The sequence below is a fragment of the Salvia splendens genome, chromosome 2 (assembly GCF_004379255.2).
Source record: "Salvia splendens isolate huo1 chromosome 2, SspV2, whole genome shotgun sequence".
NCBI classification, from domain to species: domain Eukaryota; kingdom Viridiplantae; phylum Streptophyta; class Magnoliopsida; order Lamiales; family Lamiaceae; genus Salvia; species Salvia splendens.
In genome coordinates, this window is record NC_056033.1 from 10,436,357 (window position 1) to 10,455,669 (window position 19,313).

Below are 19,313 nucleotides of genomic sequence, written 5' to 3' on the forward strand. Positions count from 1 at the left end.
ATCCATTTTTAAAAATTTGGTACCTTTTACTTGTTAGTAATTCTTGTATTCATCTAATGAGCGCAGCGGAAATTGCAGACAAGAATAACAGATCTAGATTCATAATCATATTTCAAGTTGAGCACGTAATACACAACGGAATTAAATCTTACTTGTTGTTGTGGTTTTCTTCTACAATTGTGTCCTGCAAGTTGAATCCACTACTATCGAGGTCCACGTGTATTCTGATCCGATGCAAGAACAATTCCTCGGTACAATCGCTCCGTAGAAGAACGCTAGGAATTCTCTCTACAGAGCTTTACGTATTTTCTCTCTAATGTTACGCTATCTTTCATCTCCCACAATGGAGAATAAATAACCATTATATATAGACAAAGAGTCATTAGGGTTTCATGATTGTTGGGCTTATGGACTAATTATAATTGTAGCACAACTATAATTATTTAATCCATATTAATCTAATCTAGCACATATCCTTTCAATCTCCCACTTGGACTAGCATTAGATATAATACGCAGTTCCAACTTTGTACCCTTGAGCGGATCAAAATACACATATAGCGTGACCCTTTAGGCCCCCATTATCGACGACGATCTAATCGAAGTGTGCACAAAACTCCTAGACTGCGTTGCCAGCGTAGCTCGATATATGACGGACGTTTACGTGAATTCGGTAAACAAACCTTTACACAAAGTTTATAGTAATATCCTTTCATTCACGAACACCCGATTGAGCCTAAGATTTGTCATGTGTCATCCAAATAGCTCAATCACTTTATCTCATCTTTATTAAATGACTCATTTGATCATATTTAATTACTTTAATTGAGTATATCTTTGCATTGGCCAATGACTTAATGGTCAAGTAATATAGAGAATTTGAGTGTTCTCTCAAAATTCTAATCGTGGAATGAATCCCATTCTTGGCTCAACTACCATTTCCATTTATCTTATGATGTACCCAACACAAGTCCGTGTCTCAATCCTCCTTTGGGAGGCAAGGCATTGGACAAGATCAAAGCACACCACTCAACAAACAAAATGTGTAATGACCTCAGATCCAAAGACTATTACATACTTCATGTACTAATAAACTGTAGACACTTAACAAAACAGTTTAATAGTAGGGTATACCAATACTCTCCAAAGTATACCATGTGTCCATCACGAGTATCTAATATCTCATAGTTGTGAGAACAACTACATTCTCGAAGAATGTGATGCAAACCCCATGCTAACCTATAACATATAATCAATATCTCATTCTTGATGATCATTGGTTAGGGCTATTTTAGAATTATACTATATCATTAATGTCTCACACCATTAACGACAGTCATAATTCAAGGGAACAAATATTTAGAATAAATACAAACATTTCAAATAATAATTCCAATAAGTGCACAAAACCCATGGGAAATAAAATTTTCATATAATGTGATCAAGTAATATTGTCTCAACATAAAATGTTTCTAAGACATATAAAACCGTAACCCACTGATTTAAAGCCATCTACCAACATGCTTAACACCTAAGCTCTCAAAGTGCTTGTTGTGTTTTGCTATACATAACGGTTTGGTGAAAGGATCAGCCAAATTATCATCAGTGGGTACTCTTTCTAATTTTATGTCGTCTCTTTCAATTATTTCTCTGATCAGATGATATCTTCTGGGAACATGCTTGTTCCTGTTCGTAGCTCTGGGTTCTTTTGCTTGTGCAACAGCACCAGTGTTGCCACAATACAAAGGTATTGCACTATTGGCACTCGGAATGACACCCAGTTCTTTAACGAACTCTAACAAAGCAACAGCTTCTTTGGCAGCTTCAGATGCAGCAATATACTCGGCTTCGGTGGTGGAATCGGCAGTTGTGCCTTGTTTGGAACTATTCCAACTCACTGCTCCACCATTGAGGACAAAAACATATCCAGACTGAGACTTATAGTCGTCATGGTCTGTTTGGAAACTAGCATCAGTGTACCCAGTAACTGATAACTCTGGTTATCCACCATAGACTAAGAAATATTCTTTAGTCCTTCTAAGGTACTTAAGAATAGTCTTAACAATTTTCCAATGTTCCTCACCGGAATTTTGCTGAAATCTGTCTGTCATGCTAAGCGCATAGGCCACATCTGGCCTAGTAGAAATCATGGCATACATAATAGATCCTATAGCCGAAGCATACGGGATCCTTTTCATGTTGTCTCTTTCTTTGTCATTAGAAGGACAATCCTTCTTTGACAATACAATGCCATGTCCCATAGGAAGAAAACCTTTCTTAGAATTCTCCATTGAGAAGCGCCTTAGAAACTTGTCTATGTAAGTGGATTGTGATAATCCTAACATCCTATTCGGTCTATCTCGATAGATCTTGATTCCAAGGATGTAGGAAGCATCACCCAGATCCTTCATCATAAAGGAACTAGACAACCATTCTTTCACGGATTACATCATGGAACGATTGCTTCCCATAATCAAGATGTCATCAACATATATGATGAGGAAGACAACGTTTCCATTCTCGCGTTTACTATAAACACATGGGTCCTCTTTGCTTCTGACAAAACCCAACGATTTGATTGTTCTGTCAAAACAAATATTCCAACTCCTCGAAGCTTGCTTAAGTCCATAGATGGACTTCTTTAGCTTGACTTCTTTAGCTTGCACACTGCATTCGGCCTTTCTTTTGATACAAAACCTTCTGGTTGTGTCATATAGACATCGCCTTCTAATTCTCCATTGAGAAATGCGGTTTTGACATCTATTTGCCAAATGTCAAAATTATAGTATGCAGCAATTGCAAGTAATATCCTAATGGACTTGATCTTAGCAACTGGCGAAAAGGTTTCATCATAGTCAATGCCTTCGCGCTGACTATAACCCTTTGCCACTAACCTAGCCTTGTAGGTTTGTACTTTGCCATCTGCATCTCTCTTCTTTTTGAAGATCCATTTGCAGCCTATGGGGTAAACCCCATCTGGCAAGTCAACTAATTCCCAGACTAAGTTGAAGTACATCGAGTCCATTTCAGATATCAAGGCTTCAAGCCACTTCTTTCGATCGGTGTCCGACACAGCCTCGGTATAGGTCTTAGGCTCATCGTCATCTAAATCAACTTCATCATCTTGGTTCTCAACCATTAGATTCAGTCTCTCAGGTGCACGACGAATCCTCCTAGGCCTATTGAGTTGGTTTTGCTCTGGTTCAGGCTGTTCATTCTGTATGTGAGAAGGTACAGGAATATCACTATGATCTTCTTGAGGTAGAGGTGATGCAACTATTGTATCATCTTGTCTTTGATGCATCTCATTGTCTTGAGGTGGTCCTTCGAGAGTCTCTCTAAGGTCCTCTCTAAGAGTAATTTCCCCTCCCAATAGATCATCAAAAACTCCCACTGAGTTATTGTCCAATCCAGTGGATAATACCTCATCATCATTGTTAACTTATGGTTCTTGAATTTCTTCAAGATCTACTGTATTTTGACCTTGTTCCTTGTAGACATAATTGTCTTCAAGGAACGTCACATTCCTTGATGTTATCACCTTGTGATTTTCAGGACAGTAGAAATCGTACCCTTTAGTTTCTTTAGGATATCCCACAAAATAACATTTCTCACTTTTAGTTTCCAATTTATCGGTCATCATTTTCTTAACAAAAGCTGGACAATCCCAGGTCCGGATATGGTTAAGACTTGCTTTCTTGCCACACCATAACTCATATGGTGTTTTCTCGACTGATTTAGAAGGAACCCTATTTAGAATGTAAGTAGCCGTTAGTAAGGCATGACATAGGAATAAAGGAAGACTAGCTAAACTCATCATGGATCGAACCATATCTAATAATGTTCGGTTTCTCCTTTCAGATACTCCATTCATTTGTGGTGTACCAGGAGGTGTCCAGTCTGACTGAATTCCATGTGATTTCAAGTAATAAAGAAATTCCCGGCTCAAGTATTCCCCTCCTCGATCTGATCGGAGAGTCTTGATACTTTTCCCAAGTTGTTTCTCAACTTCACACTTAAACTCTTTAAATTTCTCAAAGGCCCCAGATTTTTGTTTCATAAGATACACATATCCATACCTTGTCAAATCATCAGTGAAAGTAATGAAGTACGAATAACCACCTTTTGCTTGAGTTGGAAACGGTCCACACACATCTGTGTGGATCAACTCCAGCACATCATTAGCACGCACCCCTTTCCCAGAAAGTGGCTTATTAGTCATCTTTCCTTTGAGACAGAATTCACAAGCACCATATGATTGAAAATCAAATGAAGTGAGATAGTCTAACTTTCTCAATCTTGCTATTCTTTTCTCATTAATATGACCAAGTCTGCAATGCCAAAGATAAGTTGCATTATTCGTATTACTTAGTTTAAGTCTTTTATTTTGCACATTGAGAATATCTCGTTTGCATTCAAGCATATACAATCCATTCTCTAAAGAGGCATTTCCATAAAACAATCCATTATTAGAAAACGAGCATTTGCTGTTTGCAAAATGGAAGGAAAAAACCTTCCATGTCCAACATCGGAATGGAAATAATATTCTTTGAAATAACTGGAACAAAATAACAATTATGTAAATCTAGTCTATGTCCTGAGGGAAGATCTAATCTATAAGTTCCTACGCATTCGGCAGCAACCCTTGCTCCATTTCCAACACGTAGGTCTACTTCCCCAGGCCTCACTTTCCTGCTGTCAATTAAACCTTGCACATTATTACAAATGTGTGAACCACAAGCGGTATCCAATACCCAGGATTGTGAGTTATTCATAGACATATTTATCTCAATGACAAACATAGCTGAACTCCCACTCATTGCACCTTGTGCCTTGAGTTTTGGGCAGTCTCTCTGCCACTCCGTGAAATTTGACCTAGTCAATTTGTTTGTTTCCATCATACACTCATAAGATAAGTTTGACATATTATCTGAAAAGAAAATAAAACGAAAAGCAAATTAGAAAAGCATACAAAGATCACATTCGCATCACTAATCAAACAAGGGTTTATTGTATTGATTAGTTCCCACTAATTTTAACATATATTATGTCCCCCAAACATAAAATACGAATTTATATCAAATATAAATTTTAGTGGTCCAAGATCCAAGTCTATATTATTGCAGCCCCTGCTTTGGCTGATCACTACAATGATATCACAAGGTAGGCCTCCAAGCCAATTGCAACAACTATTTTGCAATTCTTGGTTTATTAATCCAATTAATATGCATCCATAAACTATTTAGGTCGCTTTGGCGTCACTAAACAATTTAAGCAAGTCAACCCCATCACACGATGCCAGCCATGCATCTATGAATGAGCCTAGGCCTTGTAGATTTAGAGTAAACACTTTGGCGTAAAACTCGTGGTCGAAAAGGCTAGGAACATCAAACATTTATGATGGACGATGCGTTTGTTTCAAAACAAGACTTATATTTTGTGGGGAAAAGTGTGATACTAGTTCTGTGAATATAATATCCAATATTAAATTTCAAACAATTACTGGGCGCCGTCTACCCAGACATAGTATAACACGGACTACAAATACTGGGCGCCGCCTACCCAGACATAGTATAACACAGACTACATATACTGGGCGCCGCCTACCCAGACAATAAAGCGGTCCCTAACTACTATAGTTAAATAAATAAGCATAAATCAAATAGCATGCTTATCACATAGGATATCAAATAATGCTCAACAAATAAAATCAAATTTTACTCTTTAATTAAATGTGGATATAATTATTTATATTAATTCTAAATTAATATAAAATTATAAAATATTAAAACGTTGACTAACCATTCATATTAATTCTAAATTAATATATTAAATATTCAATGATTTAGTCAACCATACATATTAATTCTAAATTAATATATTAAATATTCAAGGATTTCCTGGCGGAGCACCGGCATCTGGCAGAGCGGACAGTTGGTGTGCGCCGTGAACCACTGGTCGACGCATGAAATATGAAAGGCGTGTGTGCATTTAGGCAGTAGACGCACGGAGTCCTCGTCCTCAAATTCCCCCAAGAACACCGCGCATTCTCCTCCCTGATTGACGCCGCGGCGGCGCTTCCATAAGGAGAAGGTGAGGATCGGAATCGATTTGAAGAATTTCTCGTCGACGCCGGTCGGAGGCGGCGGTTGTGCCGCATCGGCATTTGCGGCGCGGCGTTGTTGTGTTCAGTTGAAATCAAATTTTAATTCATTGAATTCCAAATTCAAGTTGCAATATCCAAAATCATTCTTTGAAAAGTGATTGGAATTTCAATTCCAATTTCTCGTCGACGGCTAAGATTGAATTCCAAAACCAATATTTTAAGCATAGTGGATGAAAACAATTTTCAACCTAATTTCCTTTTGAAATCCAATTTCGAAATTCTGATTTCGAAAATCAATCCACGTATAATTAAACTACAAAATAAATATGAATCAAGCCCCGGGCTCTGATACCACTGTTAGTAATTCTTGTATTCATCTAATGAGCGCAGCGGAAATTGCAGACAAGAATAACAGATCTAGATCCATAATCATATTGCAAGTTGAGCACGTAATACACAACGGAATTAAATCTTACTTGTTGTGGTTTTCTTCTACAATTGTGTCCTGCAAGTTGAATCCACTACTATCGAGGTCCACGTGTATTCTGATCCGATGCAGGAACAATTCCTCGGTACAATCGCTCCGTAGAAGATAGCTAGGAATTCTCTCTACAGAGCTTTACGTATTTTCTCTCTAATGTTACGCTATCTTTCATCTCCCACAATGGAGAATAAATAACCATTATATATAGACAAAGAGTCATTAGGGTTTCATGATTGTTGGGCTTATGGACTAATTATAATTGTAGCCCAACTATAATTATTTAATCCATATTAATCTAATCTAGCCCATATCCTTTCATTACTTTTACCATTTTTGGCAGTAGACCCTACATTATACTAACGCATTCACACTCACAATTTATTATAAAACTATATAAAAGTAGGACTCACGTGCCACTAACTTTTTAAACTTACTTTCTATTGCATTTCTTAAAATTCATATCAAGTTAAATTGTGATAAATTATTAGGGACGGGAAAGGATAATTGTATATGATACAGATTTAATGGGCAATTAGTATAATAAAAGAAATGAAAAAATAAAAAAAGGATAATGTTAATAGATTGTGAGATTCCGCGTTTATTAACTAATTTTACTTATAGTATCTATACGGAGTTTTGGGACGTTTTGAATAGTCATTTTATGCCAAGGATATGAATGCAATTTTAAAACTGATTTTTAATAATCACAATCGGCAGTTTCATTTTATTGTTGGTGCTATTAACACATTAGTCATCTTAATCACATTTAATGTCATTATGAATAATAAAATTAAAAAGAAGGTAGCCGCCTTAAGAAGAAATATCGATTGATCTGGTCTCCATTGTAACGTTTAATTTTCTCTTGATTCTACCATCAATATTTATTAATATAGGAATAAGAATGAATGAGAAGTCATTTGAATCAAAAAGACTCTTTTTATGAAACAAAGTAAAGTCTCTCTATAAATACTTACTACAACAGGATAATCTGCATGCGGTGGTGACATTTCAATGGTGAATGCTTGGGATGATGATCTCGATTTTGCGGTCGAGATAATCGGGAAACGGCTGTGAGACATTGCTGCAGATCCCCCACCCCTGGAGGATGATAATCCAGAGCGCTTTCTCGGCGGTGCAGCGCTGTGGACTCCGCTGATCCGAAGGGCGACGCGTTCTCTCTCTCCGATGAGAGATCGAAGAAGAAGTGATGCAAACCGGAAAGGTGTATTCTGTTATTTGAAAGAATTCTTAGTTTAGATTGGAGGGGCGGGGGGCTAATCGTGGTTCTTGAGCGAAGAAGAGTGGAAGGTTTCCAATGGAAGTAGAGGTTGAAAGAAGCTTCGACGGCGACGGAATTGGAGATGGATGTACAAACTTCAAACATTTGATTGTGTTGTGTAAATTGATTTTGGATTTTCTCAAAGAAATGATGATTGATTGATATATATCATTTATAATAAAAAGACACGGATGTGTTTCAAATTTGAGGTGATTGGGGAAACGAGGTTTGAGAAATTGAGGGGTTTTAATTAGGGCTAGGATTTTTGGCTTGGAAGGATGTTTCGAAATAACATATTTATCAATTTTTAAAATTTGTTGATATTTATTTTTATTTTTAGTGTTATATGAATTCTATTTAAATTTGTATGCATTTGATTTACGTTTTTATAAAATTATTTCTAAAAATATAATATATCAATATTTTAATGTTCCACTTATTTAGGATAGTAAAGTAATAGTAACAATATATTCTATCACGTCCCCAATTTATGTCATTTTTAGTCCATTTTTTGATGTATTTAACTGTTCTTAATTGCATAAAGAAATGGACACAAAATGGCATACAACGAACAAATATACGAAATTATGCTAATTGTTTTTTATGGTGGAGATAACAGAGTACATTAATTGTGGTTATTGGAAGCTTGATTACGTTTATAAACAATATAAATTTCATATAATTATCTTAAATATGTGTATATGATTGGTTGATTTCTAAGTTGCTTTATTTATGTTTTTGTGATCGTAAATTTAAATTATTTTACATAATATGATTTTCAATCATATTAGTAGCAACTCTTTATACATATATGAGTAATTATATTAATAATTATTGAAACGTTATGACATGGTATTCAATGACTTATTAAGTTAATGACGATAATGTAGAAATTTCAATGGAGTGGTTCGAGTATTGCAAGGGGAAGACCTGGCAGTGAATTATCGTTACAAATCTAATTAATCACTAATTATGGTGGGGGAAATAAAATGTCATGGTCTGCAAATAATAAAATTATTAATTGGTTTGGAACTCTTTGCAAATGGCATGAGAAGATTGATTGATCTCATTAACATACAAATTAATATAGGAACGAGAAAGGTGAAGAGTTTTGAATCAAAGAGTAATCTATAAATTCTCTTCACAGAATAATTTTTCCAATCAAAATTCCTCGAAGAGCTGATGCAAGGTACACCAAAATTAGTGGTGATGCTGGAGATGATGAGCTTGATTTTGGGGTTGACGTCGTTAATATAATTTACAAATGACGTCTCTCTCCGTTGATGAGTTCTTCAACAGCGGCATGAGAGCTCAGGAGGGAAAGGACGGCGTTGTGAGAACCGAGAGTGAGGACCGACGCCGACAATTACACTCCGACGACAAAGAGGTCGCGATAGTGAGAATGAGAGTTTGAGGGAGACGCCCCCTTCTCAATAATTTGACAATGTTCGTAGTAGTTGGGCCAAGTTGCAATTACTCCTGTAGGTGTTATTAACAAAAATTTGGATGTATTGTCATAATACTAACAAAATTAAATATAGATTATTTATTTTGCTAAATTCACTAATCAACAATTTTGTGTGCATATTTTTTTATCGAAGTTTGATTTTATATTTTTTTACAAAAAATACTCCATACATTTATATTTATGATCGTTATCTCTATATAATATAACGTGGTATTTCTTAGTAACTCATTTATTTAATGTGTTGATTTTTGTTTGAAGTACTTACATACAAATGGAGACAAACTGGCGTGATAGAGAAGATGTCGCTAGCAAGGTGATGAATGTGTTGTGGATTATTATTGGTGAAAATGAAGCTTATTGAAGATAAAAGTGAGAAAGTTTATGAAAAAGTATAATCAAAAGTAAGAGATGTCGAATATTCTTTTGTTTATCTTCTATTTTTAAGAAAAGTTAGCATTTAAACGCACTCTTGTGGCCATGTGGAGTTAATGTGATTGAAAAAGTATAATCCAAAATAAGAGGATGCTGAATATTCTTTTGTTTATCATTTCACAAATTTTATTTCGCATAATGAAATAAATATGAAAAAATTTAAATGATACGTGGGCGTGATACTAGTTTAATTAAAAAACTAAATTTAAAACAATACGCATTTCATCAATTTTAGAGTGGGATAACTTTGTGGATGGAAGGGAGTATAAATGTATGTATAATTACTCTCCAAACAAGGTTCGCTGTCGACTACTGTATTCTCATTTGGAATTATTAATCACAAAAGCTGCCCATCTGTCCCCTCTCTACAATATTGACCTATTGTATTGATTTTGGTTTGTATACAATACGTATTCGCAAGTTTTCTTCCTCCTCTATCTCTCAAGATCTAATTTCATCCAGATCTGCCACTCTTTTGTGATCACAACCTACTTCAGACCTGACACGGATCACAGATAAGCTGATTTTGCGCCATTCCCGAGCTTTGCAACCGATTAGTCAATGGCCGCACCACCGGCGAGGGCAAGGGCGGATTATGATTACCTCATCAAGCTTCTCCTCATCGGCGACAGCGGTGAGTTTGCCCGTCTTTGATTTTTGGATTTTTTTATACTTTGAGTATTAGTGCGTTGCATAAATTCGTTTTCTTTTGGTGCGGATCTGGGATGGATGATGTTTTTCTTTGAAATTATTTTTGACTTGGCTTTTGGCCTCTTGATTTCTAAGTTGCGCTGTTGAAAGTTTTTTTCCGTTTTATAAGCATTATCCTGAATAAATTGTTTGTATGCCGAGGCCTTAATATAATTGTTACTTATGTACATGCCATTTTGAGTTTAGCACCGTGTTTCGATGCTGGTGGCCTTCGAACTGTTTTTGGTGCTACCATATTTGGTTTAGATGGAATTAACTGAAGGTGCTTTTGTGGGGACATTGGTTCGTTTTTGCGTTCTCAAAGTAATTGTTTTAAACAGAGTGTTACATTCTGACTAATGTTGAGATAAGTTGCTAAATGAAACTTTGAATTTTTTCATTCACTAAATATTGGGGCACTATTGTTTCTTTGCCCAATCCTATGCATGTGAGCGGATAGGTAGTATGATCGTTCTGCCTATGCCACTGTATGGAAATTGGAAAAAGTGTGGAATTTTGATCAGTGGCTTTCTTTAAAGCAGTTGGTATTAGATGGTTGCATGCTCTGTTATTTTCAATCATCCTAAAAAAGGTAGTAGGAATACTAATTATTTTTACTTACTCATGTATCCTCTAAGCATGAGTTGCCATCCCCAACCATACACCAAAAATTTTGTAGAAAACTTCTCCGACCATACACCAAACCCAAACTCATTTTTGGGTTTTTATATGGAACAACACAAAATATGGTGATACTGCAAAAATTTTGTGGAACATGTACTAAAAAATGGTGTAAAATTTGAATTTGGTGTAAATGGTTGGAGTAAAACTACTTTTTGATGAGATATATACTCAAGAATGGGTTTGAGTTTGCTGTAAATGGTTGGTTCTCTGCCTTATTGGCTCATCCTTAACTGCTAAACAGAACTTGTAACTTCAGCTGTTTCAGAAATAAATCATAGTAGTATTTCTTGTGTTGTTTACTCTGAAACAGGGTGTATATGAAAAATGTTATAATATTACTAATGAAATTATACTAGTTTTCATTCTAACCTTCTGTTTCCTTGTTTTTTTCCAAATTGACTTTCTGTTTGCTGATCCGCAGGTGTGGGTAAGAGTTGTCTTCTTTTGCGATTCTCTGATGGTTCCTTCACAACTAGTTTCATCACCACCATTGGGTAAGATTTTTTTAATGAAACATAGGTATGGATGAATGAATTTTCCTCTTGACCAAATGTGTGGCCATATTTTGTAGAATTGATTTTAAGATAAGAACTGTTGAGCTTGATGGAAAGCGGATCAAGCTCCAAATTTGGGATACAGCTGGACAAGAGCGATTCCGCACTATCACCACAGGTGCAATCGGATTATATTCACCTCAATCTAGCTCATTTCTTTTTTATTCTCCTCGAAGAACAGTTTAATATATTTATATATTTTCTTATAACGGGGGGTTTGCGGTGTTCTAGTATTTGAGGTGATATCATGAGAAACTATGGAGGCTATGAAAAATGATTGGCCTCCCTATTGAAATTAATTGTCAATTTCATGTTTTCTTTTATGAGTATGTGTCCACAATTTATTTCTCAGTATTCTTGATATTAAGATATGAAAGACAAGTTGAGCTAACAGATGTACTTTTGTTTGTTTGCATTCCTCTTTAAGAACATGAACCAGTGGGAACAGATACTTTGTACTTTGCATAATGTAAGAGAGTTCGGGTTGGGGTAATATTAAGGATCCAAACAAGATGTGTACTTTTGTATGTGGTTTCTCGATCTACAAAATTGTATAGTCATCTCTTTATTAATCACATATGTATTTGCTTATTTATAATCATCATGCTCAGATTTTTTCTGCACTCCCCAGCTTATTATCGTGGTGCCATGGGAATATTGCTGGTTTATGATGTTACAGATGAATCTTCTTTTAACAGTAAGGTTTCTTTCTTTCCATCATTCCCTTTTTCATAATTTCTGTACTGCTATTAAGATCTGCGCCTGTCTTACAGATATTAGGAACTGGATTAGAAACATTGAACAGCATGCTTCTGACAATGTCAACAAGATATTGGTAGGAAACAAAGCTGACATGGACGAAAGCAAAAGGGTAATTTTCCTTCACGCAAATTCATATTTGTGTTACCGCTAGACCATTCCGGCCTAGGAGTATTTGGAAAAGGATTAGTGTGGATTAGTAGAGAAGAGATTTGACTCAAGAACTTGAATTTTAAAATAATTCATGCATTATTAAATCGATTGGTTTGTTTTCTAGTGACTGTAGATATGATATTTTTATTTCCTAGTAATTGACTTTCTGCAGTCCAATGTATTAGGCTGTTCCAACCTCCAAGGGCCAAGCACTCGCTGATGAGTATGGCATCAAATTCTTTGAAACCGTAAGTACTTATCTATTTTCTTTTAGGAGCGAAACAAACTTCAGTTTCATCTTAAGGAAATACCATTTGCTGCAGAGTGCAAAAACAAATCTTAATGTGGAAGAAGTCTTCTTCTCAATAGCCAGGGATATAAAGCAAAGGCTTTCCGATACGGACACAAAAGCAGAGGTAAGCACATCTCCTCGCCTGTGTCTTTGTCAACCTGAGTGTGTCGTGTTTTTCACATCCTTTTCTTGATTGTAGCCTACTACCATCAAAATCAATCAGCCCGATGGATCTGCTGGAGGCGGGCAACTTGCACAGAAGTCGGCGTGCTGTGGCTCTTGATGAATGAGCAGAAAACTCAAGTGCAATGGGCACTTACAAATCATGTGTCACGCCGGGAAGAAAAAACAAATGGTTAAAAATTGGTGAATACTTGTGGAATTTCCGCTACCAGAAATGGGCCTCTAGTGTGGTAATGATATAGGTTCTTGTTTATTTGAGACATAGGAATTTGAGTGTTCCTCACTAAGATTAATGAACGTACTCTACATTCAAATGTCCATGCATATTTTTATGTGCGATGTGCAGACTTCGTTACTGAAAGTACTTGTTCAAAATTTGGTGTTTGTGACTTGTAACGAGTAATAATCGTTTAATTTGTCCAAGTATTTGCATCTCCATAATATAGTGGAGTAATATATACTTACATCCTTCACCATTTTACTAATAGAATTTGTTCAAATAGTGAGATTCTAATCGTTCAAACAAAAAAAAAAAAGCTGGCATGATTACTACAAAACAAAGGCAAGTAAATGAACTATAGTTGCATCAATTTTAGTTCAATCTCACTCCATGCCTACACTAAACCAGCGTGAACGGAATGTTCTAACATTTCAATTTTCATTTTGGAGAATACTATATTGGTGCTCAAGTTGCATCATTGTGGTACAGAATCCACCCGAAATGTGTTGTGCTTTGAACCATTGTTTTATTTCCTATATACAATATCAAATTTAGGAGCGCATTATTGAATTTTGATAACAAAAACATATCGAGAAAGAACTATAAATTCAGAAATCTTGGCCTCTCCAATATCTGTTGCTTGAATATATATAAATCTCAACTTTGGAAATGCATGTACAAATACAATATTGCAGCTTACCCGAATATAGTACTCGCCCTCCTCCACATAAAATAAATCGCTACACCAGGAGACTTTCAAGACCAGGCTGCCTCTCAAAAGTACTCTCATAGTCAGAGGTTTAGCTCTTCTTTCCCATATATACGCTGAAGCTCGCGGGTTGCTGCTTGGAATGATTCTATTACAACGAAAACACAAAGCCAATGAGCAACCACAAAACTTTCAATAGATGTGACAGGTTCAATACCTTTCCAAGTGCGGAAGGCCTTCTGATTTATAGGAGAGCCAGTCACAGTCTGGATTGCATCGAATAGCATACTCTCAGGGGTGCTTCTCAACTCCTGAACTATCTGATAGATGGTCTTGCCATTCTCGAAGTATATGTGGTTGTTTGGGTGCTTCGTCTTGCATTCAGCGTGCCGCTCAAACTCATATGCATTAAGTGCCTTATGAGGATTAAAATATTTGGTTAATAATCATTTTGACATTGTAATGACAAAATACACACACACAAACACCTTAGAGTAGTTGCAGGACTGACAGCCACAAAGATAGCCAGCACCTTTGATGATTCCACGAAGCTCCTTATTTACATGAAGAATACTTCTGATACGCCACTAAAAAGAGCCAAAGGGTATTAGTGAATTGGAAAGAAAGTACCTCTCTTGAGACCGAAATGTATCTCACTGGCACCCCATCAAGCATGCCAGTTGCTATCAAACTCCTCACATTGGACGGGAAGCTGTTTGGAGCCTCTTTCCTAGCAGGTTTCGACTCCGATTTACTCTTAGGTGTAGAATCAACTTTGGTTTTAGGTGTTTGAGTGGTTCTAAGATCGACATTGCCATTTAACACATCCACCTCCTTTTTGTTAGGAAGCTCAGGAATTTGAGCTGAAGACTGTTCATACAATAAGCTATAGCTGCTGAGCGGCCTAGCAGAAGCTTCCATGACATGTTCATCTTGAAAGCCGCCAAAGGATATACTGTTATTTTCTGCTTTATTGTATGTGTGAGTCATTGAAATAGTACTATCAAGACCTTTCCCAAAAGCCAATTCCATCGATCTATCATTTGCTTCCCCAATATCATAAGAATGGCCCATCAATGTGACACTTCCACCCTCCTTACCATAAGATTGTCCCATGGACATGAAAGTGTTTTCATTTCCACTGTGGTACGTTTGCTCCATTATCCCTATGCCATGCTCAATAGACGCATGCAACCCATTATCAGGATCCTTAACCTGATTAACTTTGACTTTTCTAAGTCCACCATAACTTACTCCCGTTTCTGGATCCTCCATAGCATAAGAAATCGATAAGCCAACTGATGGATCATCCTCAAACTGTTCACCATCGATCTTTTTCCTTACATTTGAGTCATCTATCCCAGAAATGGGCATGTTTCTGTCTCCAAGATTTTCGGGCGTGGGTGTTTCAGATCCAAATAGCCGATCCATAAATTGGCTTGGCACTGACGGCACAGACTGAAATCCAGATGAACCTTCCCATGCAAGAGAGCTCGGAATTGAAGATTCCAACTTGCCACTCGAACCTTCAACAGCTTGCTTTTTACTAGGAAATAAATCCGGCTCAGCAAAATCCAAGAACCATTGGCGGGCACGCTTAGACTCCAGTCTAGATGAGTTATCAAAAACTGCATCTCCATTTGTTACATGAGCACTCCCCTTGGGCATCCAAAATCCTTTGTCCTGGATAGACAACAAACATTGTTGAGAAGTACATCTCAATCATCACATTCACATCAAACGATTACACCATGCTAGGATACCATGAATCAAGCTCAGGGAGGCAAACATCCTCATCATGTAAATACGGTGAAATGTTGTAATCATTCTATGTTTCCATTTTTAAAACTTCAACTAAAGCTTGCACTTTACAACCATACACCTACTACTGAATGGGTAGGAGGGTGGACATGCCTTCTAGTTGAAAACAGACATTTTCACTAAGAAGGGCACCATATATCTCTCAACAATAAAAGATTCACAATGTTGAACTCAGTAATGGGTTAAGATCAATCTTTTTGAATGACGAGTAATTTTTTTAACATTTTCACTTTTAAGTGTGTGTCATGTAAGCATTCTATGCAGCAACCCAACTCCCAATACCCCCAAACACTCTATGAAAGAGATAAATTAATAATGGAAACAGAACGCTCATTAGTCAGATAAATTTAGAAAGTTCAATCAGCACCAAAAACTCCTAAACAAAAAAGAAGGAAACCCTACCATTTGATCGCTTCAACTTGGCTAATCGTTAAGTCACTGCAACTGGAAAATTGAATTCAAAGTTTCACTAATTTATCAAATGATAAAAACAAAACTGCATTTTTGTCATGGAATCGGAATTTTCAGATTCAACTCAAAATCCTAGGATCGTCAAATACAAAATTCAAAAAAATTAAAAAGCGACAGAGTGAACCTGGAATTACAGTCTCTTTTGAAGGACTCCGGTGAACTTTTCCGGCGACGATTATAATTAATTTTAAGTAATTATTTTTTAGGGTTTTATACGTATTTTGTTTGTCTGTGGTGGAAGAATGCGATCTTATTATTTTGCCGAAGAACACTTGATTTTTGCTGTCTTATATTAATATTCTGCTATGACCGGGACTACGGTAAGGGTGCACGTTTTGCCGTTAGATCAATCAGGATGGTCAACTTTCTATATTTGACCAGTTAGATCAAGTCTCGTGAAATAAGTAGGAGTACTTCATAGTCAATCACTTTTCTTAATCAAATTTTAGTGTTATTACTATATTTTCTTAATTTTGTTGGTATTCGATACATGACTCTAATTTAAGTGTTATTGGTATTGATTTCTTGATTTTGTTGTTATTCAATACACGATTTCTAATTTAAATACAATTAAGATGAAAGATTAAACCAATCTTGAACTTATTAATTTTAGTTGCACTTATAACGCCTATAAATTTGTCTTTGATATTTCGTTTCAAACAGTTTGGTTTCAAATTTATATCTAAATGTCAAATCAAAAATACCGTATCCGTAAGCACTTTTAGTTGGACATGTTTAATACACAATTGAAAAAGTAACTAAAATATTGTTAGTGAGAAATAGATCTCACATCTAAATAAGAAAAAGAGTTTGCATAATTAGAAAGTACATATATGACAGATTAAAAAGGAAAAAATACATGCTCTGTTAAGGGATAAGTTCCCTTAACAAGATTCCGGAGTCGCGATTGCGATCGTCGGAGGGATAAAAGGTAGTCGCGGGAGCTTTGCCCGTCGATCAAACCAAGAACAATACAGAATTGAAATAAAAACGTGAAAATAAAATATAAAGATAATTGATATTTCTTGATTGATTAAAGAGAATAACAATAGCCCTATTTATAATAAGGATTCTAACTTAATGAACAAGACAAAAATATGAAAAGATATGCTAAAATACTAAACTAAATAAGAGAGATTTGGGGATATTCTTGGAGATATTCACGTATCAACTCCCCCACGGTTGAAAGCCACCTTGTCCTCAAGGTGGAAATCACTAAGCAATGAAGATGGTCGATAACAGAAGCTTCTCCTCCTGGATCAAACTTGAGCGGTCGCTGTTGATAACGGATCGAACTTTGCAAACTTGACCGGCACCATGATTCAATTATGCCTGTGAACATAATATGGGATCTTGAACTCTTGGTTTTCTCAAACAGGCAAGTAATTAGGACAGCGATATCCTCATAGCAGACAACATTCTCCTCAACAAAAGTCTTTATATCATCTTGTATTTCTAATTCCCGATGCTCTGGAACAATAAGATCGCCAAACTTCCCATCATAGTGGCGTCATATTGTTCGTTTTGACGATCTCTACCAGGGACTCGTCGTTTGGCTTGACGATCTCTTCCACGGACTCGTCATTTGGAACCTCTTCCAGGGACTCGTTGTTTGGAACATCAAGATTAACGCCCCCATTGTGAGCCACATTGTCGGGAACATCCTCAGCTAGATTTTTGTCATCAATATTCTCCTCAAACAGAGCGGTCACACGGGCGAGCAAGGCGGCTTGGTCCAATCTATACACACGTAACTTCTCGTTGTAATCGTTTACTGCGGCTAGTTGGGCAGGGGAGAACGATCGAGCCATGAAGTCAGGATTATTGGGGCCAGAACCCTGGTATGTAGCTTCACCATAGGCGAGGTAGGGGCCGTGAGGCGGTGACTGATCATAGGTCGAAGAACTCTGCTGCGTGCGCACCCAAGGCGGGTCCCAACAAGTGGGCTGTCGTGCCTGGTAGGGATGATATTGTGGGTGGAAGTGCCTATCCTGCGGATAAGATTGTTGCAGATCTAATGATCCAATCGGATGGTGTGGTGGCTGATATATGGGTTGCGATGGGTGGTGGTGAGGTGGCTGATATATGGGTTGCGATGGGTGGTGGTGTGGTGGCTGATATATGGGCTGCGATGGGTGGTGGGCGAATTGCGACTGACGGTAGTCGAATTGGTGATGGTAATAGGCAGCATAGATGGATGACATGATGGCGGAAATACGGAGGATGAGATCACAATGAAAGCACCAATTGTTAAGGGATAAGTTCCCTTAACAAGATTCCGGCGTCGCGATTGCGATCGTCGGAGGGATAAAAGGTAGTCGCGGGAGCTTTGTCCGTCGATCAAACCAAGAACAATACAGAATTGAAATAAAAGCGTGAAAATAAAATATAAAGATAATTGATATTTCTTGATTGATTAAAGAGAATAACAATCGCCCTATTTATAATAAGCATTTTAACTTAATGAACAAGACAAAAGATATGAAAAGATATGCTAAATCAATACTAAACTAAATAAGAGGGATTTGAGGATATTCTTGGAGATATTCAGGTATCATGCTCTTATGGCATGAGTGAAGTGTATAATTATAATTTATCTGTAACGCACGCAGATATAGTTGAATACACGAACTCCCTAGGATGTGTTATGGTTCGGATAGCCCAAAACTTAGTCTATATGAAAATGGGTTTTTCATGAAGTTAAAGATAGAGTTTTTTTTTTCATTTTTTGGTTACAATATTCTTGGGCAATTGAAAGTGTGCTATAGCGGTTTATTGTTTAATTAAATAATCTGTATGCATGAAAGAAAAATGGAATTTCAAATTTACTCCTAACTTGAAAATAAATTTCAATTAAAAGACATTCGATTTAAACCTACTTTGTCTGTTTGTTATTACTCTGAAATACTGAAATGATATATACATAAAATGGAGCATAATACAACTTACAGTACACAAAATTTATTGATAAAGTAACATTTTCATATATTGTGCTAGTGTTCATCAAAC

The 19,313-nt window shown here is 36.5% G+C and overlaps 3 protein-coding genes across 6 annotated transcripts; 1 reads left to right on the forward strand and 2 right to left on the reverse strand.

The window, feature by feature from the left end:
- Positions 1-10,077: 10,077 nt before the first annotated feature.
- LOC121787706 (ras-related protein RABE1c) lies at positions 10,078-13,467 on the forward strand. The gene is made up of 8 exons (XM_042186526.1): positions 10,078-10,402; positions 11,564-11,636; positions 11,714-11,814; positions 12,328-12,393; positions 12,470-12,567; positions 12,794-12,856; positions 12,932-13,024; positions 13,100-13,467. Exons 1-8 carry the CDS (start codon positions 10,330-10,332, stop codon positions 13,181-13,183), a joined length of 651 nt encoding a protein of 216 aa, XP_042042460.1. The 5' UTR covers positions 10,078-10,329; the 3' UTR covers positions 13,184-13,467.
- Positions 13,468-13,629: 162 nt separating this feature from the next.
- LOC121787683 lies at positions 13,630-16,555 on the reverse strand. 4 transcript variants are annotated; one of them, XR_006047521.1, is made up of 7 exons: positions 16,429-16,555; positions 16,236-16,277; positions 14,643-15,695; positions 14,501-14,566; positions 14,230-14,428; positions 14,004-14,160; positions 13,630-13,836 (listed from the first exon to the last, which is right to left on the reverse strand). XR_006047521.1 is itself a non-coding variant. In XM_042186497.1 (6 exons), the coding sequence occupies exons 2-6, from the start codon at positions 16,236-16,238 to the stop codon at positions 14,096-14,098; spliced, it is 1,386 nt and encodes a 461-aa protein (XP_042042431.1). In that variant the 5' UTR covers positions 16,239-16,277; positions 16,429-16,555; the 3' UTR covers positions 13,874-14,095. The 4 variants fall into 4 exon arrangements, 3 of the variants coding, with proteins under 3 accessions (XP_042042431.1, XP_042042443.1, XP_042042450.1); XM_042186497.1 differs by lacking the exon at positions 13,630-13,836 and having other exon boundaries at positions 13,874-14,160; XM_042186509.1 differs by lacking the exons at positions 13,630-13,836; positions 16,236-16,277 and having other exon boundaries at positions 13,874-14,160.
- Positions 16,556-17,803: 1,248 nt separating this feature from the next.
- On the reverse strand, positions 17,804-18,508 carry LOC121773411 (cyclic AMP-responsive element-binding protein 5-like). The gene has a single exon (XM_042170270.1). It carries the CDS (start codon positions 18,506-18,508, stop codon positions 17,804-17,806), a length of 705 nt encoding a protein of 234 aa, XP_042026204.1.
- Between the last annotated feature and the right edge of the window lie 805 nt (positions 18,509-19,313).

Coding starts and splice junctions, on each gene's coding strand:
- LOC121787706 (XM_042186526.1), top strand. CDS start 10,330: ATGGCCGCACCACCGGCGAGGGCAAGGGCGGATTATGATTACCTCATC. Junction 12,394..12,469: donor AGATGAATCTTCTTTTAACA/GTAAGGTTTCTT, acceptor CCTGTCTTACAG/ATATTAGGAACTGGATTAGA. Junction 12,568..12,793: donor ACATGGACGAAAGCAAAAGG/GTAATTTTCCTT, acceptor CCAATGTATTAG/GCTGTTCCAACCTCCAAGGG.
- LOC121787683 (XM_042186497.1), bottom strand. Junction 14,567..14,642: donor ACATTTCGGTCTCAAGAGAG/GTACTTTCTTTC, acceptor CATGTAAATAAG/GAGCTTCGTGGAATCATCAA. Junction 14,161..14,229: donor GGCCTTCCGCACTTGGAAAG/GTATTGAACCTG, acceptor TCGTTGTAATAG/AATCATTCCAAGCAGCAACC.
- LOC121773411 (XM_042170270.1), bottom strand. CDS start 18,508: ATGTCATCCATCTATGCTGCCTATTACCATCACCAATTCGACTACCGT.